The sequence below is a fragment of the Varanus komodoensis genome, unplaced genomic scaffold, assembly GCF_004798865.1.
Source record: "Varanus komodoensis strain SLA01 unplaced genomic scaffold, ASM479886v1 scaffold21, whole genome shotgun sequence".
NCBI lineage: Eukaryota > Metazoa > Chordata > Lepidosauria > Squamata > Varanidae > Varanus > Varanus komodoensis.
In genome coordinates, this window is record NW_025335589.1 from 9,001,192 (window position 1) to 9,027,497 (window position 26,306).

The 26,306-nt window shown below is 37.2% G+C and overlaps 1 protein-coding gene across 7 annotated transcripts in view; it reads right to left on the reverse strand.

The window, feature by feature from the left end:
- Positions 1-26,306, reverse strand: part of FBXW7 (F-box and WD repeat domain containing 7) — a 143,261-nt gene that overhangs the window by 26,128 nt on the left and 90,827 nt on the right. For 4 of the 7 annotated variants that reach the window (XM_044430935.1, XM_044430936.1, XM_044430934.1 and 1 more), the window contains 3 exons: positions 17,554-17,636; positions 14,439-14,580; positions 5,491-5,625 (listed from right to left, as the gene is read on the reverse strand). In XM_044430935.1, the coding sequence (XP_044286870.1) occupies positions 5,491-5,625; positions 14,439-14,580; positions 17,554-17,636 (360 nt within the window). Of the gene's footprint in view, positions 1-5,490; positions 5,626-14,438; positions 14,581-17,553; positions 17,637-20,214; positions 21,362-26,306 lie in introns of those variants that run through there. The other 3 variants (XM_044430937.1, XR_006414824.1, XM_044430939.1) reach the window with 3 other exon arrangements.

Sequence of the window (26,306 nt, forward strand, 5' to 3'; positions counted from 1 at the left end):
ACACACAAAATAGAATAGTTTTTCCTCTTTCTCTTTCCTAAAGTTGTATTAATACACTGGAGACATTACTTTAATCAGACACTACTGCCAATATGCATTTTCAGTCTAATATTTTACAAAAGCATATACCCAATAATGCTGTGTCAGAAAATCACCATCAGTGTTTGCACAGACACATACTAACTTCATTAAAGTTTGTTTTGATAATTTATTAAAACTAAAAAGAAAAGAGAGGGTATAACAAACTCTTTTCATTGATTTGGTTTGCGTGATCCAACATGGCAGTTGTTGGGTAACTTGAGGTCTGTTTCCTACTCAAGCAAGCCATGTGGCCCAGGTTCAGACAATGTGCTGCATCTGGGAAGGTAATTAATCATATGGCAAAGTTTGTTGTTGCTGTGTGTGCACTGCTCAAGACATCTTTTTTCTCTGTTCAAACACTGAGCAAGAATGGACAACCTGGAGTCTTCCAGATATTTTGGACTGTAACTCCCATAATCCCTAGCCATTAAAAAACCAACAAAATAGAAATTCCACACTCAAATGGGCCTTTCTGGAAATTTTTTAAGGGATAAATGGAAGTCTATAATTCATATGATTATCACATAGAGTTTCTGACACAACACATTTTTGCATGCACATCAGAACCTCCAATTAACTATAAGCATCATTGTTTGCTTATATGCATTTCAGTCTGTGACTGATTGTTGATTATTTGCATGCTTATGAATAAATGAACAAATGAATATTTAAGTGTATCACATTTCTAAAAAAATCAATAAAAATATTTTGAAGAGGAGAGAAACAGCATTTTTAATTGGGCTTGAAAATGAATTAGGAATCTACACAATTGAAACAGTATAGGTGACTAAAGGTTTTACAGAAACTGACCAACTAGTCACTAACAATATGAAAGTAGTTGCATTCTACACCAGTGAGTATCCTCAACGGCAGTACAGTGTAGAGTGCATTCGAGCAGTTTCATCAGAGGTCTCCAGAGCAAGGATAACTACAGCAAGGTTCAACCCCTTCCAGATGGCTACAGGTGGCAGGGTAGCCTAAACAGGTTTTTTTCCCCTTAAGCATTACCCACAGTAACCACTTCTGCAGAACTACTTACTTGAGCCTTCAAGAAGAGTGCAACCCCACCTATGATGCTATCGGGATCTGTGCTGCTCCAGAGCTCCATCTGGTGGGCACAACCAGAACAACCACCACAGTACTTGTAGGATTTGGCCCAGGCCCTGCTAGCCCCATGATGAGTGCCAGCTGGGAGATCTAAGGGACGAGCCATATAAGCTCTTCTCTCGAGAAGCAGCCTTTATAAGTATGGTTTCTTGTTCATTTCTAGTGGTTCAGTTCCTGCATACTGTCTGACTCTCTTTCTCCACTTTCTTATTCAGCCTGTGGCTTGGCCTTGGCCTTGCACTGAGTTCACTACTGACACTGGGTTTGGACAGTGTTTGGATTCTGACCTGCCTTGAGTTCTGTTGCTTTGGTCCTGTCACCTCTGTCTTGATTCCTCCTGCCCATGCAAAATTCTATCTAGAGCATGAAATTTACTCATTAACAGCACTTCATCTTGTCTGGATTAAGTTTCAGATTTTCCACCCTCATCAACCACAAAACTGCCTCGAGGCACTAATTCAATTCCAGTCTCCATGGAAGAAGCAGACAGGATTTTTTTTTTAAAGGTAGAAAGTATCATATGCTTAGTGATGACACATCAACCCAAGCCTTGGGATAACTTCTCCCAGTGGTTTAATGAATATGTTAGAAACCACAGCAGGAAGAGAAGAACCTTTAGCATACACCCAATATCTAAGGAGTATAACAAAAGTCTCCTAATTTTATCAACTGGTCTAAATTCAGCTTCTGCAAAAGTGGCCTTCACCACTGTTTCTTTCACATCTTCCCTCAAAGAGCCATTAACCATCTCTGAGGTTAAAATACCCAGTCCAGCCCTGGCTGATTAAGCTGCAATAGGCAAGGATGCAAGGAACATCATCCCTAGCAGACTATCCACATTCTTGGATTGCATAAGTCAAAAAGAATCCATAATTAGTTGACACAAAGGTACATTAGTACTGCCCATTTCTGATCCTGCCAAACAATGGTGTCCAGGTCAGCATGGATATGAACAACTTTATTTGCAAGATGTCCATTAAATTATTTACAGTAGGCTTTTAAAGAGTTAAGCTGATGTACTCTCGAACTCACTCTTCACCACTTGAAGAAGCTCAGCTGGACAATAGTGACAGGATTAAATGGAGCATCTATCAGATTAAGAGCAAAAAACTGATCCTTCAATTTTATTTGCCGTGCAACATCCTAACATCTGTGTTTTAGTTATCACTTCTTGTGTTTTGCTACTGTTAGATACTTGGAATACCAACTGCACTGCTCTACAGTTTGGCTGAGGATGTTTCTAAGTGATCTTTATTATATTTATATCCTGCTTTTTTTTCCTTTCAAGAAACTCAAGGTGGCTTACATAATTTTCCTCCTCCTCTTCTCAATCTTATCATCACAACAACTACCCTGTGAAATAGGTTGGGCTGAGAGTCTGTGACTGGCTATCACCCAGTAAGCTTTATGGCCAAGCAGGGATCTTCTGAATCCCTAGTCCAAACCTCTAACCACAAAACCACACTTGCTCTCAGATGAAAGGGGACTCATTCTCATTCCAAGTGGAGACTAGAATGTTGGCAGAACTGCTGCTAAGCCAACAAGTAAATACATGAGAGTCCAGTAAACCATTAGAATCTACTGGTCTAGGGACAGACCATCAGATCTTGTCCTTTAGGTCTGCAGATGTTATAGGCAACCTGAAGCAAAATGTAGCAGATAATCTGATCATTTATGTAAATGCAGTCATTAATGGCTCCCCAAGTTACAAATCATTTCTCCTTAGTTCCACAAAATGACAATCATTGGACCAGCTGTTAACTGAGATAGACCATGGCTGGTGTGGTGGCCATGAAATACTGAGCCATTCTTGGCAAAACAGGCTTGGTGTGAATATTGAAGTTCCAGCAAACTGACAGCTTCAAGATTCCCAATACCACACCTCCATTAGCTAAGGAAGAAAGACAGTTAGTGCATTGGCAGCTTCACTATCCAACAGAATCACAATCCTGTTTGGAATTCAGATATTCAAAACTGACATAAATGCTGGACAAGATACAGATTAGGGAGATGGACTTCCTATAGAGAAAGCAAGACTGGCATTTCCTCTAACCAAACATGGTGCTCTACCTGAAATCCTGGCACACAGAGTTGGTAATGGTTTGCACCTCCCCCTTTTTCCAACCATGTCTCACTGACATAAACTGGATTGGTATGCTCTTCCTGGATAAAATCAGAAATGATACATCCTTTCTCACTAATTAACTTGGCATTCATCAAGAAAATGACCCCACAGAAGGGACTGCAGGCAAGCCATAAGAGTTACTAATGCTGGAGGAGGTTTAGAAGGGGAAGTAGCTCATAGCTTTGCCAGTAACCTTCCCCTTTGCCAGTGCTATCTCCATCCCATTGGCAGAATTTCCTCTGCCCTAGCACTATACGTACACTGGCCCCACATGCCTCTACTCTTACACAAAAAACAATCCTCAATCAGTATCAAGACTACAAAACTGTTTGGAGTGTTCCAGTGATTTATATATGATATGCTGGCAGCACTGATCTTGTTAGCGTAAGTTGGAAACCAGGTACCGAATGACAACAATCCTCAAAGGATGAAGGGTTGGATTGGGCAACGTTTATAATACATTAACATTAATTAGCACATTTTTTCACAATTTCATGGATGGAAGATTTGTTCTTACCATACAAGCTAGCAATCTCAGCATATGATTTTTTTCTTTCCCTGTTAAACTGAGAATTTTTTTAAGCACTTTATGACTCTTTGGCACTTTACAATTTCTTTTCTTTTGGACCGAGGTCAACCATGGTTTAGTGAAAATGTAGTAACTCAACAAGCAGATATGGGATTCCTGCTGTACTTGTTTTTAGGCAAGATTGTTTTAAAGTAATAGCATATTCAAACTAGATGCTTTGGCCACAGACACCCAACATAAACCAAAATAGGGAAGAGAGTGACTATTATAATGTAATATAGACTCTTCAACAAATAATGTAATGTCTACCAGACAATGGGAAAGTTGCTAATCCTCTCCTTTCCACCAGCCCTCACAAGCATTTCTCCTTGTTATTTTTGATTCTTGTTAAAAGATCTGATGAAAAACAATTCTCATTCTGACCAAAATATTCACTAGGTTGTGTTTTCTTAAGATACCTAAGAAATTATATTGAAGGACACTTAAGAAATCACATTTCCATTGATTTAATCTGATTTGTTGAGCTGCAAAGCTTGTTGCAAAAGTCTCAGTCACACTTTTGCCAGAGGATCAGGATATGGAGTTCTAGTTATGTTTTCCTGGAAACAATTTGTTCTCCCTATTTTTATTATTCTTGATATTAGCTCCAAGTAGATATTGAACAGATACATGCAATTTATTTTAGAAATCTTTATACTGGTTTCATATTATGGAATAAGTTTTGCATGCAAAGGAAACACATATTAATAAGAGCTGTATCTTATTTGTAAATTACCCATAGGGTTCAAAATCCAGACAAAGGCTGAGTATGGGGACAAAGAAAGTTGTAATGAAAGTTTCCTTATACCTACCAGCTGCTTTCCTTAGGCAAAGCTGAATGCAGGAGTTAACACATTACAAATATAGATAACAAGAACTGTGCATAATCAGACCAACTGTACATCCATTATCCTGTAGACATAGTGGTACCCCACAGTGCCCACAAGAAACCCATGAGCAGGATTCGAACTGCTGAGAAACAGCCGTTTCTTGCCCATGTTCTCCAACAACTGCTGTACAAAGGCATATTACCTCTCATACTGAAGTCACCCATCAGGGCTAGTAGCCAATAGATAGGCTGATCTTCCATGACAGCTTAATAAACATGAAATTAGTTTTTTCACAGTTAATCAATTTATCATTCAAGGAATCATACATAAATGAATCCTGAACTACAAGCCTACATATTCTATATATTCTGAAGTAATTGTTTGACAAGACATACAGCCAAAACGTGGCAAAGACAAAAGCTCAAATGCCTGCAACACAGTGACATTCAATACTAAAATCACAAAGAAACAGCTGATTAGACATTACTTCCTAACAACTCTTAACAAAACTAAAATATAAACACATTTGTAACAAAGCAGCATGGGATACATCCTAGTCACTGAACAAAGTCACTGGTCTCACAAGCATACATTAATCTAAGAATTACATTATTAAGTCGTGGCAGTTTGTCAACTTGCAGCCCTCTTTAACACCAATTAACAGTGTTACGCTGACAATACTGAACACTATAATTAGCAAGGAAATGTTTAAAGGTGGCAGATGATGCATTACATAGTCAAACAGTACCCAGAGCCCAGTATTAACAGATAATCCTTACCTCTTTTGGGAGCAAGGAAATGAAGTCTCGTTGAAATTGGGGCTCTATCACTTGCATCATATGCTTCACTTGTGTTGGTTCACAGCTATCAATCAATTCATCCAAAGCAAGTAACTTCTCTGGTCCACTCCAGCTCTGAGATGAAGAGAAAGTTTGTTTAGTTTCCATAGTATGGTTTGAATAGAACTATGTACTTCAAAAGTTTTGTAATATTTTAAAATTGCTACAGAACAAACTGGGATGAAAAATTATTGCACTACCGCCCAGTATGTGAGGAAATCTGAATGAGAAACAGGTGTACAGGCATCCAAAGGTTTCTTCATTAATATTAAACTTTAGATACAGAACTAAAAAACAAAAAGTTTATAATAGTAATGTCATTTAAGGTTCATTTGGCCTTGTTTATTACAAAAACAGTTTTATTGCCATATGTACATCTGCCACAGTATAATCTTCCTGATTCCTGGCTCTAAACCAGTGTTTTGTAAACATTTTATATTAGGAAGGAGAGAGGGAATTTTGACTGGTAATTTTCTTACTTCATATTCTTACTAATGGCCACCATAAAATTTGATGGTTTTAATAAGGCACTCATCTGTGAACACAGCAGATTACGAAAATCATTTGCAGAAAAATGAATAAGTGAACATACAGCACACCAAACAAGCATGTCTTCTCTCAAACTCATCTGGGCTTAAAGAGATTTGATTTCCTATACAAATGCCATTTATGAAGAAAAACAATTCTGAGAAAAACAATATTTAAAAAAAACTTATTTTGGAATGGCATTTATAGCACTTCCACAAAATGTTAAAAAATGGAAAAACCACATTTTCCAAGCAAATAGTTATGCTTTTGAACATATGGGAACCAAAAAGTAATGGGGTATGTATTTTCCCCAGATTCTTCTATTAATCTCATCAGGGGAAATGTAATGTTGTGATAACTCTGGAAACATTAAAATTTAATGCAAACTATAGTTTAATCCAGTTTTTCCCAACCTGGTGACCCCTATATTTCTGGACTTCAATTTCCATCATAAAAGCCAGCAAGGCATGCTGGAAGAACAGAAGAAAAATCATGCTGGATCAGACCATTGGTCCTTCCAGTCCAGCATTCTGTTCACCTAGTGGCAAATCCACAGTATCCCGCAAGCAGGAAAAGTGAAAGACCACCGCCTGCCCAAGCTCCTCACCCACTGCTAATGGAGGCAGCACATAACCAGCAAGGCTAGTACCCACTGATAACCTTCTCCACTATGAATTTGGCCAAACCTCTTTAAAGTCATCCAAATTGGTGGCCATCACTACTTCCTGTGGTAGAGAATTTTAGTCACTGATCAATCATTGCTAGCTTAAATCCCATCATTTATTCTTGAAGTTGGAATTTGTTGCCCCAATGCACATTTCTATACACTTGCTTTCACTGAACTGCATTTACCATTTTGATGCTTGTTCTCCCAGCTTGTAGAGATTCCTTTGGAAATGCTCACAAGTTTTTTTGGTTTTAAAGAATCAAAATAGTTTGGTGTTATCAACAAGCTTGGGCAGTGCACTGCATACTCCTAATTACAGATTTATGATCTGGTTGAAAAGCACTGGTCCTGATACAGACTCTGTGGGACCCGCCACCCACTGGTTACATTCCTTCCCTAGGAGAAATAAACATTTATTCCCATTCTCTGAATCATATTCTTCAACCACAAGAGGACTTCCCTCAAACCTTGTGGGAGTTATATCCACAACATGTCATGGACATCAGGCTTGAGGTTCCTGACAAAATTTTCTCAGCTGCAGAAACTTCTCACAGACAGACTTCCATGCAGGGGAAATAGTTCTGCTTTAGTATATACCTGCCTCCACGTTACTTGCAAATCAGAAATGGTAGCATAAAACAAATTCTAGTCAGTTGCTTAAAACACCTGAAAAGGTTCTGCTCACTTAACATACTACCTTTATTTTAATTTACATTTCTTGGTTCACCCATAATGACAAACCAGGAATCTAGGAAAGTACAACAGAATTCTGGTGTATACCTCTTATTTATTTCATTTTTATCGCACCCTTTCCTTTTTGTAAAAGAATTCAAAGTGGCTTATATCATTCACCTTCCTGCTCTTAATCTTATCCCCACTGCAACAACCCTGTGAGGTAGATCTGTGACTGACCCAAAGTCACTTGGCTCCCTGGCTGAGCAGCGCCTAAAACCTAGATCACCTGAGTACCACTGCACTGGCTCTCATGTGGAAGATGCATGCAGGGCCAGTCCTTTGCATGGACTCCTTTCTGCTCATGCATACACAGTACTACAATGCATGTACTTACTGCCATTGGGCCAGTTTGCACAACACAGCAATTACTTTACCGTTTAGGAGCTGTGATGTATGTCACCCACCCTCGTATTTAACCCTCAGTTAACCACTGCCAGCTGCATATGGATGACACTTGGCCAAGGCTTGCATATTCACAATGGCAGTACACAGTGCAGCACAACAGGGGTAAATTAATCCATAGCTGCCATGCCATCTGAACCAGGTCAAAGTGGAATGATCAGGTCACATGGTTACACCACATAGCCTATCTCTGAAGATAGTAAATGAAAAAACCACACATTCAGTTATGCTTATACTGCAGTTACTTGAACATATAGTATCTATCATCACTTTTTCTAACCCCTTTGCAAATTCTGGTTATACACCTGTGTTAGAGATTGAGTTAATAATTTTATGTAGCTTTATGGGACTGCCTTATTTTAGTGGTCAAGAGTCTAAAGATACCGGATTTAAAAGCACATTTTAATACTAATTGAAAAGGACACAGTGTGAGATAAAACAATATGGGTATTATTTAAATGCTAGGTAAGTATTTATATGGATACTTATATAAATATCAGCCCATGATAAACTATTTGGTTGGCAATTAGTCTTTCTGTCATACTTCCAAACAGTACATGCAATTAAGGCATCAATGAAATTCCTACATTTACTTTAAGATGTGTACATTCCCTGATCACAGTGGTTTGCTTAGTTTGATGAAGGATATTATATATGGCTGTTAATATGGCACAGAATGAACACAAGTTAAGTACATGTACATATGTAATCAACGGGGTATGGGATGAATATGCTGGATAATTCAGACTTAAAAACAGGTCAATTAAGTTTGCTTTCAACTACTGCTTCATATTAATTTTCAAGCATTTCTATTCACACATCTGAAAATAATAAAATTAAATTTGCAAACTATTTAATTGCTGTAATAGTTATCATGCAAGTTAAAGAAGATTTAGAAGTTTCAGGTAGCACAGAATGCCTTAAGCCAGCTGCTGGTGGGGATATTTGGATCATATAACATCAGAATCCACTATCTCTTTTCTTCCAAAACCAATTAAAAGTGCTAGTATCAATCTAGAGGAGGGATCCCCACTATGGTACCCACAGGTGCCATAGCCCAGAGCACATCTCCACTACTGCCTGAGGAAGGGTGTCCAAATACCCAAAAAAAAATTTCTCTGTTGTTTCAATATACATAAATGGATTGGCAGGACAAACATGCAATTATATAGAAGCTTCAACAAAAATGCATTAAATAATAAGTATCTATTTGAATATGGCTTCTACAAGCTCCTTGAAAGCGTTGTTAAGGTCCTCAATCCCCTGCATTACAGAAGGTGAGTCCTTACTCTTCAGTCTTCTAGCTGCTAAAAGACACAGATAATCAATGTCTCTTTCCATGTTTTAATTTCCAAGATGCAGGTACATAGTTTAAAAGTGCACGGACATCAGTGAATATTAAATACTGTTCCAGCACAAAATTTATCTATGCAGTAACGTCTTCCTAAAAAGAAGCAACTACTGGACATTGCCAAAATTTATGTTTAAAGGAACGATTAGCTGTATTGCATCAGAAGCTATTACCCAAATAAAACAATCCCTAATTAAAGATATGTTGTGGTGTCCAATGCACACAAAACAGAAGATTTTGCTGAATGAGATGCAGTCTAAGGTGTATCCATGTGACAGGTAGGTGCCAAAACAATGATCCAGGGCTTAGGTACTTCGTGGTGGTATCCACAGCAGTCTCTCAAATTTCCAAATACTCCCACCAGATGGGGACCCATGCCTTAAATGGTCAGAATAAAGTTGCTTAACAGAGTGCACTGAACCGTATGAATCTATATAGGTTCATTATATTAAGATCAGCTACACAGGTCCTACCATGTTTCCCTGAAAACAAGACCAGGTCTTATATTAATGTTTGCTCCAAAAGACATACTAGGGCTTATTTAAAGGTGATGTCTTATTGTTTCATATACAACAATGTAAATTTATTCATTTATTCATGTACAAAAATCTACATTTATTCAAATACAGTCATGTCATCTTCTTCTGGAACATCACTGTAATTTTCCAAACCCTGAATTGTGTTGCAACGGACGTACTAAATGCGTCTGTCTAGCTGACGAACTTAAGTGGGACTTATTTTGGCGGTAGGGCTTATATTACGAGCATCCTGAAAAATCATGCCACTGGCTTATTTTCCAGTTAGGTCTTATTTCCGGGAAAACAGGTACTTCTGTGCCTACCAATAGGAGCAGTTACACAGTGGGTACAAAAGACAAAGCCTTTTCAGTGGTGCCCCCATATTTATGGAATTCCCTTTGCTGAGTCATATGCTTATCTCTCTCTTCCATTTTCTATTAGGCAGGCTCAGAAGATATTTTATTTTAGTTTGTCTTTGGTTAAAGGGTAAAGGACACAATCTTACTGTTATTTGTAAGGCCCCAAACTTTGAGGCTTACCAACAATCATCACAGAGAAGGAACACTAATACAGGTGTACATCTCCTCCTCTGTTTCTGACCATCTAGCTTTAAGCACTTGGAGGGGGGAGGGAGGAAGCTGAGGCACCATCAGGATAACATATATTATGATGACTCTAACCAGTTTTCTTCCCTGTCTGCAAAATACTGCCTTTACCTCCAAGATTTATTTCCCAACCTCAGAATGGCAGCTGGCACAGTTCTTTCCATGCACACTGTAAGGAAGGGAAAGGAAATAGGGACTGATGCATGCATGCCCAGCTCCCAAGTCAGAGTTCTGTCTCCAGCCTCAGATATAAGCATCAGAATTATCTTATTGTCCCCTAGATCAGTGATGGCAAACCTTTTTGAGACCAAGTGTCTAAACTGCAACCCAAAACACACTTATTTATCGCAAAGTGCCAACACTACAGTAAAACATGAATACTGAGGTTTTAGTTTAGAAAAAAAAAAAAACAATTCACGGCCAGTCCAAGCATGCATATATATGGTAGCACACTGACCAGCCATGTGAAAGCTTGGACATCATCGCCTTGCGCTACTACTGTTTTCCAAGCATGTGTATGGCCCCTATGTGCACTGTTATCTGATGCTTGGCCGTTGGGGTGATGTTGGGGCAACTTGGCTCACATGCCAAGAGGGCTCTGCATGCCCGCTGTGGCACACTTGCCTTAGGTTCACCACTACTGCCCCAGATGCTCTACATGACTGCTCTAACTTAAGGTTTCTGTTGCTCATTTTTGCTTTCATATGGTTTTAGAAATAATTATGAGTTTGCTGTCTGAAATAATGCCTATTGCTCTGCTTGTTTCATTATTTAAAATGATGAAATTGATATTTGTTTTAAAAATGATTTCTTTGTATTTGCATGCTGCTTTATGAAAAAATATTTTGAAAAAATGTCTAGAAGTAGTCAAAAGAAAGAGCTAAATAAATAAAGACAAAAGTTAACACCCTGATGATATATCCCGTTCTGAAAACCACAATACAAATGAAAAACTGGTGAGCTCAAACTTTGAGTTATAGCCTCAAATTGTAAGGCAAGAAGCTCTATTGCTTCAGCTTTCTTAGTTGAGTTAGGAGAATTCATGTAAGATAATTTCAAACTATTAACAAGAAATGCTTACTCCTTGGACCCTGCTCTCTTTGCCATTGGTTTTAAGAGTCAAGAAATAATTTCTGACAAATATAATATGCATATGTGAAAATATATGTCTGTATAATTAAAGTCAGTGCTGTTTTTCCCAGATCTCCCATTTACTATTTTCTTATGTAACACCATGGCTAAGTTCTTGGTTCAAAGCTGCCTCCTAGTTTTAACAAATATACATTATGCCAACAATCAGTCTCACTGCACTGCTTATAAGGAGTTTGTCTAGCTTCCTTGTCACAATTCAAACCTTTAAATTGTCCTTCAAACCTTTCAAGGAGCTTAATATGGTAATACCGAAGCACAGATTAAGAATTTAAAAGCACATTAGGGTATTTACTTTAGTTCAACTTTACCAATACTATATCTGTGCCATTCACAGTATAATCAGAGATGATGCAAAAAAGAAAATCTTGCTGACCATTCTAACAATTTGATCTGTGCCTCTACGTATTATATCTGTGCCCTAAGTAGAGCTAAGTAGAGCACCTTACAGTGGAATCTGAAGAAAGAGCAAACAATGCTCAATATATACACTTTAATCGTAAAAATGAGTGAATTATTAAGCTCTTTACACAAAAACCGCAACAAATTGATCCTTAAGTCGAGAAACAAGCAATGCATTACTCTCAGGACTGTATATATTTGAACTCTATGATAAAAGAGTAATCAAAACAAAGCATCTAGGAAGTTACTCATATCAACTAAGGAAACTGAATGGTGTGACCTAAATATATAAAGTATATTACAGTTGATAGGAAATGAGACAAATTATTCAAGTTGGCTCACTTTTTAAATGTTTGCACATTAAATGGGCCACTGAAGCCTTTCCTCTAGCTAGTAGAAATTACAGTAAGATATTTCTCTGGTTTTTCTAATTTCTGCATGCATTTTCCATTATCTTTCAATGGTACTATGAAAGTAGCATTTTTAATACTTTTTTAAAAAGCAGAAATTCTCATGAAACTGAATTTCTATATTCTACACACTTGTGGAATCATGATGTATTTGCATACACCTCTAAACCAACCAAATTATTTTTCTTCATGAATATATTTGTGCCTATTCATGGGTTATATGCATATCAGATCAGATTTGTGAAAGAGTCAAAAATAGTTTCAATTTAGTTTTATAAAATATATTTTCTCAAGCAAAACTTTACTGCTCTTACTACCATTCTTTAGACAAGGTAAACTTATATTCTAACACTGTTGATAATCATTGTCATTGCCATCTGAATGTTTGTGCTATATGTTAATATTTTATACTGCACACTTAACTGGCAGCTCTTGTATATACAATGGCTGTGGAATATTTGAAATTTGAAAGAAGTTTGCTTTTGAATTTATTCAATATTCAGTACCTAGGCAGATGTTCACCCTGCTCTTCTAGAACCTTTAGAATTGATCTTGCTTGTCCCAGTGTTTTAGAACCAGTTTTCTTCTTCCATTATCTGACACGATCAGTGATGGGTTCTGCCACTCACAGAGGGTAGGATCTCTTTACAAAAAGTATAATTTAGTGACTAGTGGAAAATCAACAGTTTAAGATTTGAGTCACTCATTTCCTTTGTTCAGATGTTCAGTCCACTTTTAAAGAGAATCTGAACATCAAATTTGAGCATTAACTTTTGGATATGAAAGTGAAGACATATTTGCAGGGTGGAGGTATACTTCTACAAGGGGACTTTCCTACTGCTCCTCCTCAGTGCAGGCTCCTGTACCCACTGAAAACATCTCTTGAAGGTCACAGGGTCTCCAGGAAAGGCCTGGATAGCTTGTATATATGTGAAGTAGCTCTTGCAAATGGTCTACATTTGATTTGGTGATGCCCAAACCCTCCGCAGTTCCATATACCACATTCTAAGCTTTTCCTGAGGGTTCCTCCCAACCCATAGGACAGGCCTTTCAGGAGGCACTGAGGCAAAGCAAAAGGAGTGGAGGACCCCATTTGTTCATGCAGATTTCTGAATTGTATGATGGCTAGCATGGCAGTGGATACAATCCACTGTATTTATACTTGATTTTGCTTGCTCTGTCATTTCACATATTAACCTGAAGGATAAAATGTATTTATCAGGTAACTGCATAATTGGTAGAAACAAAAAGTCTTTCAAAGTTTTCTTTTTTCAGCACCAGGATCCGATTTAATTCATTTTGTGAATTATATTATTTATCAGGTGAACAATGTTGACTATGAAGTGCTTTATTAAAGATCTCTTGTTATCAAACTAGAAGAAGATTACTACTAGAGGTAAAATATTTGCATTAAATCCGAGAAACTGATTGCTGATCATAATGGCAGTAATTTCCAACAGTGGCTCATTTCCCCATTTTATATTGTTTAGAAGTAGTTTTCATTTTATAGATCTCTATAAACACACTATATTGCTGGTTATTTAATTTAGCTCTTCAGAGATATATTAACTTTCCTTAAAACTGTGGTGCAGTCCTAGAGAACTACAGAGAGCAAGTTGAGTTACGACAGTCACACAGTACTTATTTCTACTTGCAAATAACCTTTCATTTTTCAAAGTTTTTACCCAGAAAGGCATTTAAAAGTTTCTGTATGAAGGGATCTCTTTCCATTTCTCTTTAATTTCTGATGATTTTCAAAGAGACAAGAATGTTTTATTTTAAATTCATAATTAAGAGCTCTAAAACATTTAAGAACAAGCTTCTTGGTATTTTGCTTTTTAAAATATTTAATTATCCTAATTAATCCAGACAATGTCTACTCTCATGCCTGTCATGTAAAAATCTCTGTATTAACATTTTAAACAGCAAGATATACCAAATAAGTTTCCTACTGCTTTTTATTACAAAGGAAGGAGAGGGAAGAGGAGGAGGGGAAATAAACGTGGTGTGGGTGCACTGTTACTGGCTATATTTATTCTAACAGGAAACATTCTCAATTCATGACAAGCTATTCACAAATATTCCAGATAGATGGCTAGTCAAACTCAAAATGTTGTCTACCTGAAACATTTTCAGCCATTCCTGGAGCCCCGTTGGCGGCTGGATAGATGTAATTCTGCGCCGTTGCTGTCCTTGGCCATTGGCTGCTCTCAAGTCTCCAAAAGTAGTAGGTGTTGCTGAGCAAGGTACAAGCCCAGTAGTGCTAGAGCAGAAAAAAGGCCAATGCAGTTCTCAGAAATATTTAACTGTTTTAAGGATAGTGCATTATTACAAACCCAAACTTATTACAAGTTATTTAAACAGATTTCATTAGTTTGCCCAGTCTTACTAATTCACTCCTTTGCTACTATTTCAATGGAAGCTGCATAGTGGTCAGGATAACTTAAATGATATGTGAAACTTGGATGTCAAGTTTTGCTTCACTAACTGAACAGGGAGTATGATAGCCTGAGATTCAATGGACTACTTTATGTGCATCAAAGGGTTTGAACACACTTGCTAGTATTTTTGACCTTGCTGCTTTGAAGTTCAGACCCCTTAGTCATATGACAAATTATTTTTGGGGGGAAAACAACACCCATGTTTAAAATTAATTTACATAATATATACAGAGTTGAGTTTAAGAAACACAGGTATCTATTTACTTAGGAGAACAGAACTAGTTGGATGGTTTTTTAAAACATTGGCCACAGCGTCCCTCCAATAGGAACTCAGTTGTTAAGTGGCAACAGTCGCAAAGCAAAGTAGGACCTCTGAGAAACACAGTGGAACTAGAAGCAAGTTCAAGTGAACAATGGGGTTGCAGAAGCATATAAACACTTAAAACACACAAACACATACAAACACTAAAGCCAAAAAACAAAGCCAGACAGTACAATGAAGACTGAGCAAGCTCAGTTATCATGGAATGTTGAACATCAGTTGGAAAAGGAAAATGGAAGACTAAACTGCTTCAGCTCCTTATAGCATCCTTTGGGACAATACAACTGCCTGGAACTCAGAGCAGAGTAGCACCCCTGTTATGAGATTTTGATAGATCAATATTTTGTTTCATGCTCCACTTTGGAATAATTCAAAGTGCAAGCGTCACTGCAGTCCTTCGAAGCTGCATCTCCATTTCTACTGGTAGTAAGTCTATAGAAGTTCCAGTATTCTACAAGTTGAACATTTCCATTTAGTGTTTTTCTTTTTAATAGTATTTTAAAATGTTTATACAAACTAATATTAATGTTTTGATCAGTTTCTACAAAAAAAGCATTTTTGAAGAATATAGAAGGATTATTTTAAAATAATGATTCCAACTTCTACAGTAAACTGCTGAGTACACAGACTAAGCAATACGATATGACCTTGTCGTCTAATTTTTGTACTTGTCATCTTGCATTATCTAAAATGCTTAAGTTAACAAAATGCCTGACCAGCCTTTGGTTTGGGGCTTTTCATTTACAGCATGCCTATACTGACAATAAACATGCATGACAGGATGCAGAACCTTTTGGAGCTTAATATATCTAGATAACTGAGGCTTGTTTGCTTCTATTTCACATTGTCACTGGACACGTCATACCACTATACATATATTTTATAAGTAAACTTCGCTTTACCATAATTATAAACTTAGTATTGATGCTTGGGTGCTTTTTTTGGTTCCCCAGTTCTGCTAAAATAGCAAATTACTGCAGGACTGTTGGTGTCTGTACAAAAAATGCTTGAAAATTAGAGTAATGTGGATGGTTTTCTGGTCTCAGATTCAAAAACCAACATATACAAGATGTAAGAAAAGCCTCTGCTTAAGTCAGAGTAGCAGGCAAATGTGTTCTAGTTGGATCAATGGTCTTGATTCAATATAAGGTAGCTTTTTAGTTCTCAAAAGCAATGTTTTTTCTGGAGCGGGGGGGGGGGGGGTTAGTACCAAGTCATTATTATATAGCCTTTCTTGGTAGGCAAGATCAAGTTGATGAAATTCTATCAGCTTAAAACACTTTCAAATAACAGAAATATAATGCAAAGGGGCTATTAAATTGTTTACCTTATGCAACTTAGCAACCTTATTTGATGAACATCCTCATCAAGATCTAAACATACAACTATGTGTTTATTATCTGAGGGATATGGGTTCAGTTTTTCCCTTCACCTGGTTTAAATAAAAGGACAGTGTTGAGGCATTTCTGAATTCCACAAAGGTACTGTTCAAAAGAACACCTAAGATCTTTCCTGCAAATTCAAATTCAAGAAGGTATAAAATGGTATGTTGCTTAAAGTTATCTTCAAAAATACAAGTATTTTATAGGAGTCTCTATGTAGTCTTTCTGGAAACAATTAGTTTTATTAGCTTGAAATACATTAACAAGTGCTCCTTATTTGCACTAAGTGTCCCTTATTGAAAATTTCTGCAATTAACCAATTCTCTATATATGGGGTTTTTGGGAGGGGGGTTGTTTTTGTTTTTTGCTGTTAAGTCAATATTATATGTCAGTATAATTTATATAAATGAATCCAATTCATAATAAGGAATTTAAAACAACATTAAAATCTAAAAGTAGATAAATGACCTATGGAAAGAAATCTGTTACAGCAAGAAACTTTTACAGTGATGCAGATTTGTACATGACAAAATGCAGAAGAACTGTATTTAGTTGTTATGGCAACTACCAAGTAGAGAAGTTAAACTGTATGCCCTCCTGATACTGAAATTCCTCATTGAAAGAAATGAAAGGGTTGCTAAACCGACAAACCTGCCTCATGATGAATGTACATTTCCTTAATTTATAAATTGTACTCATGTTGTTGAGAAGTTATTATTCAGTATGAGTCAGAAAGTATCATGCTGTCATGTGCAAGGCTCAAGAGATGTTGTTGTTCTTATATTCCAGCTGCTACACTAAATGGATAAATATTCTGTTCTGCAAGTTTCTTTTTACAGTGGCATTATTATTAAAGCCTGTGAAACCAGATAAAAGTATTTTCCACATTTCTAATTCAGACATACAAGGCATTGCGTGTCTTAATACATTTTTATGTTTCCAAATTCAGTCATTTCAGGTGAGGTACATGTTCGTGTAGATACTTCACTCAATTTTAATCTGTGGTATCAACATGTAAGAGGTGCCTGTTCAGGAAGTACAAGATGTGGTGACGTATCTTAAACAGATGACCTGCCATCACATTTAATTACCTTGTATATTCTGAGACTTTGCAGGGTTTCTTTCCCAGTGAGAAAGAACGGACCTCAGAGCCATGATCCAACTTTCTCTTCATCTGTAAAATGGGACAAGGAACAAAAGGTTATGTTAGCTTGCCATAAAATAGGCCTATAATGAAAAGGATTGTGATCCTTTTCCTGTACCTCTCTGTGTTTTGTTAATATACTCAGAATAGCTTATTTCAATATAACATTCTATTTTGTATTTTAGATTAACAAAACAAAAATGCTTCTAATGACACAACAACCTTTTATGCAAACCTTTGCACCATAATTACATGACTGCAAGAACATCTGCTGCATCATGATTTGTACACACACATTTATTCATTAGGTGTTCAATAATGTAGTTAGCTATGGATACAAAAATTAACTTTGCACATTCTCTGGAATGACTGCTATGAATGTCAAAAATATAGAACAGAATGGGACTATAATTCATAATCATTAAAACTGTGGATCAGAAAGATTTTTATAAAGCTGCAAATAAAGCTACTTTTTGTGTGCAATTCTGGTTTTAACACCAAAATTAATTAGGAAGGCTTTAGGAGAAGTATTTTTGAAATATGCCAAGAATATATTATGTTTATTTATATATACAGATATGCACGCGTATGCACACGTATATTTGTGTGTGTTGCCCAGTAAACCCACAAAGAAGTTTTTTTTTTAGATTATGAAGCAGGGTTTTTAAAGGAAAAAAAGATTTGAAAACCAGGTTTGCAAATTTACGAAGACACAATGGTACCCAGTAAAAGCATTGACTCAACCAAATATGTTAAGAGCAATTAAAGCTTATGTTATACAAATGTACACATACCTGGAACTACTAATTGTATGACCAGAAACTAAAAGAATTCTATGCTTAACAAACCTTTCTAAAGAAAATAAATACTTGCAATGCAAACTTTTTAGGTTTGACACGATGCAGCATAGCACTTCAGCAGCTACACTGACTAAACATTATGGAATATACATAAGCTTCAGCCCAACATACCTAGCTAGTGTGCTTTATTATGATAGTTTTAGGTTTTTCTTAGCATAATGAACATTTAAAATGGGTGGTTTCATACCAATAGTTGGCAACTAACATCAAAGATTACTGCCCTTCAAATGCAGATGTTTTCTTTCATTTATTCTTTCAAACTAATTATTTATTATGCATTATGGAAGCCTTCTGATACAAAAGATGCCCTCAAATCCTCCAATATGCATTTACATTAATGAAAACAACATTCACCCAGTTGTGCATTTACTTTTATTTGAGGTTCACACCATATGTTTATTTTGCACAATGGTCTGTTTAAACTGTTGTGCGTATCCACTTTGCTCTTGTGGAAAAGGAAATTCCTAATGTAGTCAACCTTTATTTGTATGCCTATGCCTCACATGGGACAACACACAGCATGTTACCATACAGAACCAAAAAGCCAAAAGCAGGAAGCAACCTTTCTACCAGCAACCTCTCTCTTTAAAGAAAAGCTGGGAATAATGGAGACCATCTTTTTATCCATGTATAGGAAATTGCCAGAAAGACTACTGAAAAGCATTCTCCATGTTCAAAAAGGCATATTAATTTATTGTAGAAGACCCTACTGCTATACAAAACTTGCCTGTTTAGAAAAATGATTCATGTATTTGAAGCTTCTATGCTCTATTAGAAATTAATAGCTATCCCCTAGATCGTCCTCTAGGGAATATATTTATACCAACAGCAATGTTTCTGTTTTCAACTATTATTTGTTCCTCTTCAATAGACAAATATTAGGAATTAAAATGGTAACACTAACTCCAACTTTAAATATAACTTCATTTTCTCAGAAGCATAAGACATGCTAAACAGACAACTGATATACTTGCCTAACCAAACTACTGTTTTCTCAGTATTTGTAGGAAACTTTTTTCATTCCATTTAGATTGAAAAAATTTGCAGAAGCTCAGCACTTCATATGATATCAAATACCCCGATAAAACCACCACTTTATCATGCTAAACAGAAGTTTACTGTCCTTACAATGGTCTGATGAAGAATTTTGGTGAAGTGAAAACAGAAAACGAGTTTCATAAATACACTAGAATCCTGTGGGAAAGTATTTTGTTTGTTTGTTTTTTTAATACCAGATCCTTAGGCTTGTTTTCTCCTATTCTGCTGAGAGAACCTCATACTACTGGAATATTTCATGGCATCTTTTTAATGGCTCTTTTATATAGACATCACATGTAAACAGCCTTACTATTTGCATCTAAGGCCATCTGAGCTAAGAAAATGAAAACAAGATATCCCAGGCAACACTACACACATATGGAAGTAAGCTCTGATTAAAAGCAAGTCTAAAGTGCAGAGCTGAATGTGAAGAGCCAGTTCAGCCAAAGGTAAATAGTCTGGTTTTTCTTTGGTTTCACATGCAGATTCCGAAAATAAAAGGATTTCGCATCTCATTGAGCCTTTTCATTCTTTGCTTTTATTCAGCGTATAGAATGTTAAGCATCCAGTCACCCACCAAAGGGGGGGGGGGGGAGAGAAGGCACAGGGAGATACTGCAGCCATCTCTGATGATACAGATTTTTTCCTCCCTCAAACACACGCATACACACAGTTAGACATATATAAGGGGAAAAATACAGGTTACTTACTTTGTAAAAAATCATTTTTAAAGTGCCGTAGAACCCCATGTTTTCGGTATTTTTTCCTTTCAGAGATTCTGTGCCCCCGTGTGTCCGGCTGCTCGGTAGTCTCTGACAATATAAACCTTTTTCAGGTAGATATGTCACAGACTCTAATGTGGACATGCTCGGGCACGTCAGAAAAGAAAGATCAGGCAGCAGAACCAGCAACCAAACTCCACTGCGAACGAGAACGAAGCTCAGTATCAAACAGCTTCTCCCGGCACACATACATACGTACAGCTTGTCTGAGAAGAACTTAAAGGAATAATGCGAGAGGGGGAAGATTATTGGAGGAGACTTTGCCCTGTCAAAGCCTTGAGTGAACAGATTCCTCCCTTAGCGGCACGGAGATCAGATTACATCTTCCCTCACGCTGAGAATGGTGCAGTCCAAGCTTCAGCAATGCAGGCTGCACATCAATTATATGGTGCTCAGCTCCAAGGAGCCTGTGAGCACACAGCATGGGAAGGACTTCGGCAGGAAATTAAACCATCCCCACGCCATCCTCACATTGGCCACTGGGCTAGGGAAAACACTGAATATCTAACTAGCTTTTCAAGCCCGAGTAATTTCTTCCCCCATTTTAAACAAACGGGATAGTGGATGATTCAAAATTACCAGCTGAAGCAAACAAGATCATTTTCACTAATTAGAGCTATAGTGTGGCCCTCAGCAAGCTGACTGGACTTTATGGCAGTGCATCAAATAGGGTATTGGAAGTGCTATATTAAAAAGCAGTTAATATTAAATTTGAAATAAGAATTTACTTTGGAAAACATCCTACATAAATTTCTCTGGAATATTAACCCATAGTATGGAGCATCTAATAGTAGGATTTAAATACTAATTACCTGCTAGAATAATCATTTTAAAGTTGCAGTTCCAGAATATAGTACTGTAAAGGGAACTCATGAGAATATCTAGTCTACCCCGCAAAAAGGCAACATTTGCTAAACTGTTTCCTGATTACTGTTCAGTTAAAACAAATCCAAATTAATTATTGCATTACCTCCCTTGGTACTTGAGTCTACTGCATCATCTTGAAGATTTTTTAAAAATTGGTACTTCCACTATTTAAATACCTTTGCTCTTCCCCTCACATCAGAGAATGACACTGCAAAGGAATACATAATTTAAAAAACTACTGTCATGTTAAGATTTCCCTGTTTCTTGGACCATATTCACATGGCCTCCCTTCTTCCACCCCCCACCCCCCCGCAATGCTTTCTCAGGGAGGCTTCTAAAGTATAGCCTAAGAAAATGTTCCACATGCAATAAACCATCAGGTTTACCAATCATAAGAGAAGCCATGTATTAACTGAATATTTTCAGAAAATTCAGATCTACCTGGATCTTTTTATTATTTGTTTAAATTCTATGCTTCCCAATATTCAAGGCTCTCTCAGCATATTAAAAATATATTATTAAAATGCACCATATGAAAACATCATTCAAAAGCTTACCATACAAAATTTAAAACCAAATTTAAAACAGATGCAAAAAATTACAATAACTTTAAGGGGAAAATGAAATATGCATTCATATCACAGTGGAAGAAAAACAGCAGTTTCTAAATATATGAACATAAAATATCAGCCAAAGCCTGTTAAGACAAGCAGAACTATCACATGTCTTGAACATGATACTTCTGCTACCGTTAATACACTGCAGTATGGCATTTGTGGGGAAGTATGCTCATATTTTTCCCAGATGGCATTCTTGCCATTAACACAGTGTTCCTTTTCCCCTTGTATGAAACATTAAGGAAAAGCTTCCAAATTTTAAAATATTGCTTCTTTTTCTACAGTCTACTGCCTACTCTTTTTTATCTTTGACTAAAGTCTGCTTCAGATATTTGTTTTTGGTCTCAAAACTGATTCTCAATTAAAAGAAATATGTCCATGGTGATATATTTGAATGGTATGCATAATGCAAATTGAAGTTTCCTACAAAAGATACATCTCAAAAGTATTAGGCCCTGGCTTTATGTTTTGCACAAAAGCTGTAATTTATCTATGTGCATGCTTTATAAATAATACAATGTACCTGTAATTTCACTTTGAAAATCTGTTGCTGAGCACAAAAATAACTAAAGCTGCTCTAGAATTCTATAACCCAAGAAAAGGCCACAGAGGGAGAGAGAGAGAGACAGAGAGAGAGAGAGAGACTGTCTGTCCATCCAAATTGGTGGTCATAAAAGTTTGAATACACACACATACAGTTGGGAACTCTGGCACAATCAGAGTTCCCAAGCACATATAAAGATACATGTAATTCCCCTACTTTGTGTGGTTGCTATGGGTAACACAAGTGTGCCACAACTATCAGAGTATGTAGGATTACCCATAAACAGTGTTGTTGTATGTGCTTCCATAAGCAGGTTGACTATCTTATATAGGTGGTAACAGCTTTCAAACAAGATTTCTTCACATGATCCAGATTTGTTGAATTTGCTAAATAATTTAATTTGGTGTATTTTTATATATAATAATGAATATAGCTATGGTCTCATGAAGACACACATAAGGTAGAACTTACACATACATTTTACAAGTGTAAGATGCAATAAACCCTACTCACGTATTCCTGCTGACATGATTACAATCACATGTAGGGGGAGCTACAATTTGAATGAGTGCATTCGAGACACAAATTTACTATCTCATCCACAGCTGGCAAGAATAAGAGCTGTAAAATTCAAAACATGGAACCTAAGTCAACTATAGGATAACCATGGGAATGCCATGTAAAATAGTAGCACCGTTGTCAGCAACCTGTATGGACAAAACATACAAGGCTCGCTCTGTCATCAAGCAGAATAAGACCATCCCTTCAGGCTGTGGTGCTGACAAATGGCGAGCAGACAGAAGTCAGTGTGTCGTATGTCCTGGCTTGGGTCCTCTAACTTAGCCTACTCTACTGAGGTACCATCATAGATCCTTTTGGCAGTGTGGAAGTAAAGTACTGTGTGCGCCTGCATGTGTATATGCATGCGTGCGGGAGGGGGGATGCTGTCCTTGGCCTCAGACAGCAAAAACTGTTTTGAGCCGCCCACAATGGAGTGGCCTAAGAAAAAGATGCCATTTTATCATTGTGACTAGTTTTGCCCTTAGGCACACACACATACTCTGCATCTCTCTTCATTGCTAGGTGCATAACATGCTATTAAGCAGTTTTTTCTCATTTTCTTTTGAGGACAACTCTCAAAAAAGGAGATATTATTCAGAGAAAGATTAAGGATATATCTATAGATACTCAAAGAATATTAATGAGACTAATCTGCTACTTCCATGCTTCTTGTAAAGAGGGGAGGTTATTATCCCCATTTTATTGAGGTAACTGAGGTGTCTAGATTAAATAACTAATCCAAAGCAACATTTTCTTCTCCTTGTAACAAACTAAATAACAGCAAATCAAATATGAACAGAATTGGGAGGAGGGAATGTGGGCGTAAAGAGAGTTAAGCAGAATTCTGTGAACTGTTAGAGAAGACAATAAGCTCCCCCAAGCTGCAGCCTGAGTAATTGCAGATGATGTATGCCTGCACAATTCTTTTCCTTTAAGCATTGCAAAATATCTTATCAAACTTCAACGATAGATTTTTTTAGGAAATTATAAAGTTTAAATTACTAGATTTTGGGACTAACTAAAATAGAACTAAATTACTAAAATCTGAAGCTTTCATCATTATCAAGGTGTATTTTTTAAAGAAAAGCATAGGATCAAAGGGCAAATGCCACAACTAAGGAATCTCTTCTCATCTTGAATGTTCATACCTATGGTAAAGTAATTGAGGCTGAGAAAATGCAGAAACCCAAGATAACAGAATCCATTCTATGAATTTCTTAAGAGCACCTATGATGATTCAGCTAGTTTTTGATAAAAGAAAGATTCAATTGTAGTTAAGATACCTAGTGACCATAAATGCAGATAGTGTATTATAGTCCTCAAAGTAAAGTCTTACTTTTCAGTTGTTGTCTCATTTGTTGCTTTATTATGAACAAACCCAAAACAAACAAACCGAAACAAAAAGAAAGGAGACTGAGATACCTTCATTCTAGTTTCATTACTATATCCTATTAAAACATCTTCAGTGCATGTATATCTTTTTTATAGATGACAGCTCTTTTCATATTTATGTTTTCATATTTATCCTAAAGTCTGCATGACCATAATTTAATGCACATATGTTGTAATAACTGCGTTCAGCCAACATGATAAACAATTTCAGGTTGTAAGCCCTTTTTGTTTCACAGTGTCTGAACCCAGCAGCATGGTTTGTTAACCATACTCAACAGCCTACCATGGCATATTGTTTTCCGTGAACCCAGTCACTGGCTGTTGGTAGGCTGCTTGATGGTAGGGCAGGCACTTCAGACACACTTGGCAACCCTAATGTAGTTCCATTGAGAAATCCTTGCTTGAACAAAGGCAGGAAAAATAACAGCAAAGTAAGGTTGACTAATAGTTCCGCAGATTACATATGCAAGGTCCAATTGACCATTAACAGTCTAATCCAGGGGTCTCAAACTCAACCTACCCGGGGCCGCTGGAAGTAGAGTCTGGGTGAGGCTGGGCCACATCAAGTATTCCACTTATCCCACGGCCGTCCCGGAGGCCATCCCGGGCGCCGCTGGCGCTTTGAAGTCCGCAGGGCCCCTCCCCCGTGCCCCGCCCGCCTCGGCAATTGGTCCACGGGCCACGAGTTTGAGACCCCTGGTCTAATCAGAATTGCAAATATTCAAGAGCCTGAGGATAAAAAAAAACTGCTAATGAAATCATCTGATCATCTTTGTTTCTTCCTTTACCCTTCCTTTAATAACAAGCCTCATTTTATAAGAAGACCTGGGCATGAAGGCAAAAGGTAACACACTCAACAGCTTAACTTACAGCATTTACTATCTATGGTAAAAGGACAAACAGATATAGAAAGCAATTTGTCACCTAAACTTTCACATTTAAGACAAGCCAAGGACACTACTGATAAAGCAGTGACTATTTAAAAGCAGTAGGTAAGTTCTAAAGTTCTGTGTAACTGGAAACTCTATCCACTATATGACTACTTCAAGCTATCACAAATCGCATTATTTGAAGTGAGAGTACAGCTCCAAGTTGTGTGATCAATTAAATTTTTACTTGTTCAGAAAGATAGTAAATGTATCACACACACTATTTTTATTGCATTTTAAAAGGTTCTCAACCTTGAAAGTATTAGAAAACATATCCCAGAAAGATAGCAATGCTATCCTACTGCAATAAACACAGAGTCTTGTTGCATCTTAAAGACCAAGGGTTTTTATGGCAGAAGTTTTTGTAGAGTTCACCACACTTCTCAGCCTAATGACTGGGGGTGGGGGAAGGTGAAGAGAGAAAGTGGCGGGCTGAGAATGGGCCAGTTAACATGGCATTCGAAGCCCAGTAAGAGGCTATGTGGCCATTTTGGACTTGATATAGGCCATGCCCCCCATTCTTCCCAACAAATGATCGGAATCATTGAGGTTTCTGAGATACTTATTCCTCCTTCTGGTATCCCATAATTGGAAGTATGCAAATTTGGGGGATGGGATGAAACAAAGCAACACAAATCCAGGAGGAACAGAGGCTGAAACAGCAAATATTCAGAACTGCAGCCAGCTGTAACCTACTGAGGCATAATTTAAAGTACTTTCAGCAACACCTAAGCAGGGATGGAATTCTGCCCAATACATTTGCCTCCCCACAACACCTGCATCCAGTAGCTCAGCCCTAGGGAGACCTGTAAAGTGCAAAGGTCTGTGGATAGATGCCTTTGTACATATAGCCATACATTCTGTTCCAGTTTTGCATGGAAGCTTCCACACATGCATAAGAATGATATTAAAATTCTTGTAAGTCCCACCAAGCATGGACAAAGGTCAGGGATTATGGAATTTGTAGTTCAACACCTCTGGAGGTCATCATATCCCTGCTATAGAGTCCCTGCAAATTCTGAACATGAATCCTTATGTAGTTTAAAGATAACCAAAGAGACTTGGGGGAAATCTCAAGATCTGCAATTTTGGCAGAGACCAAAATTAGTT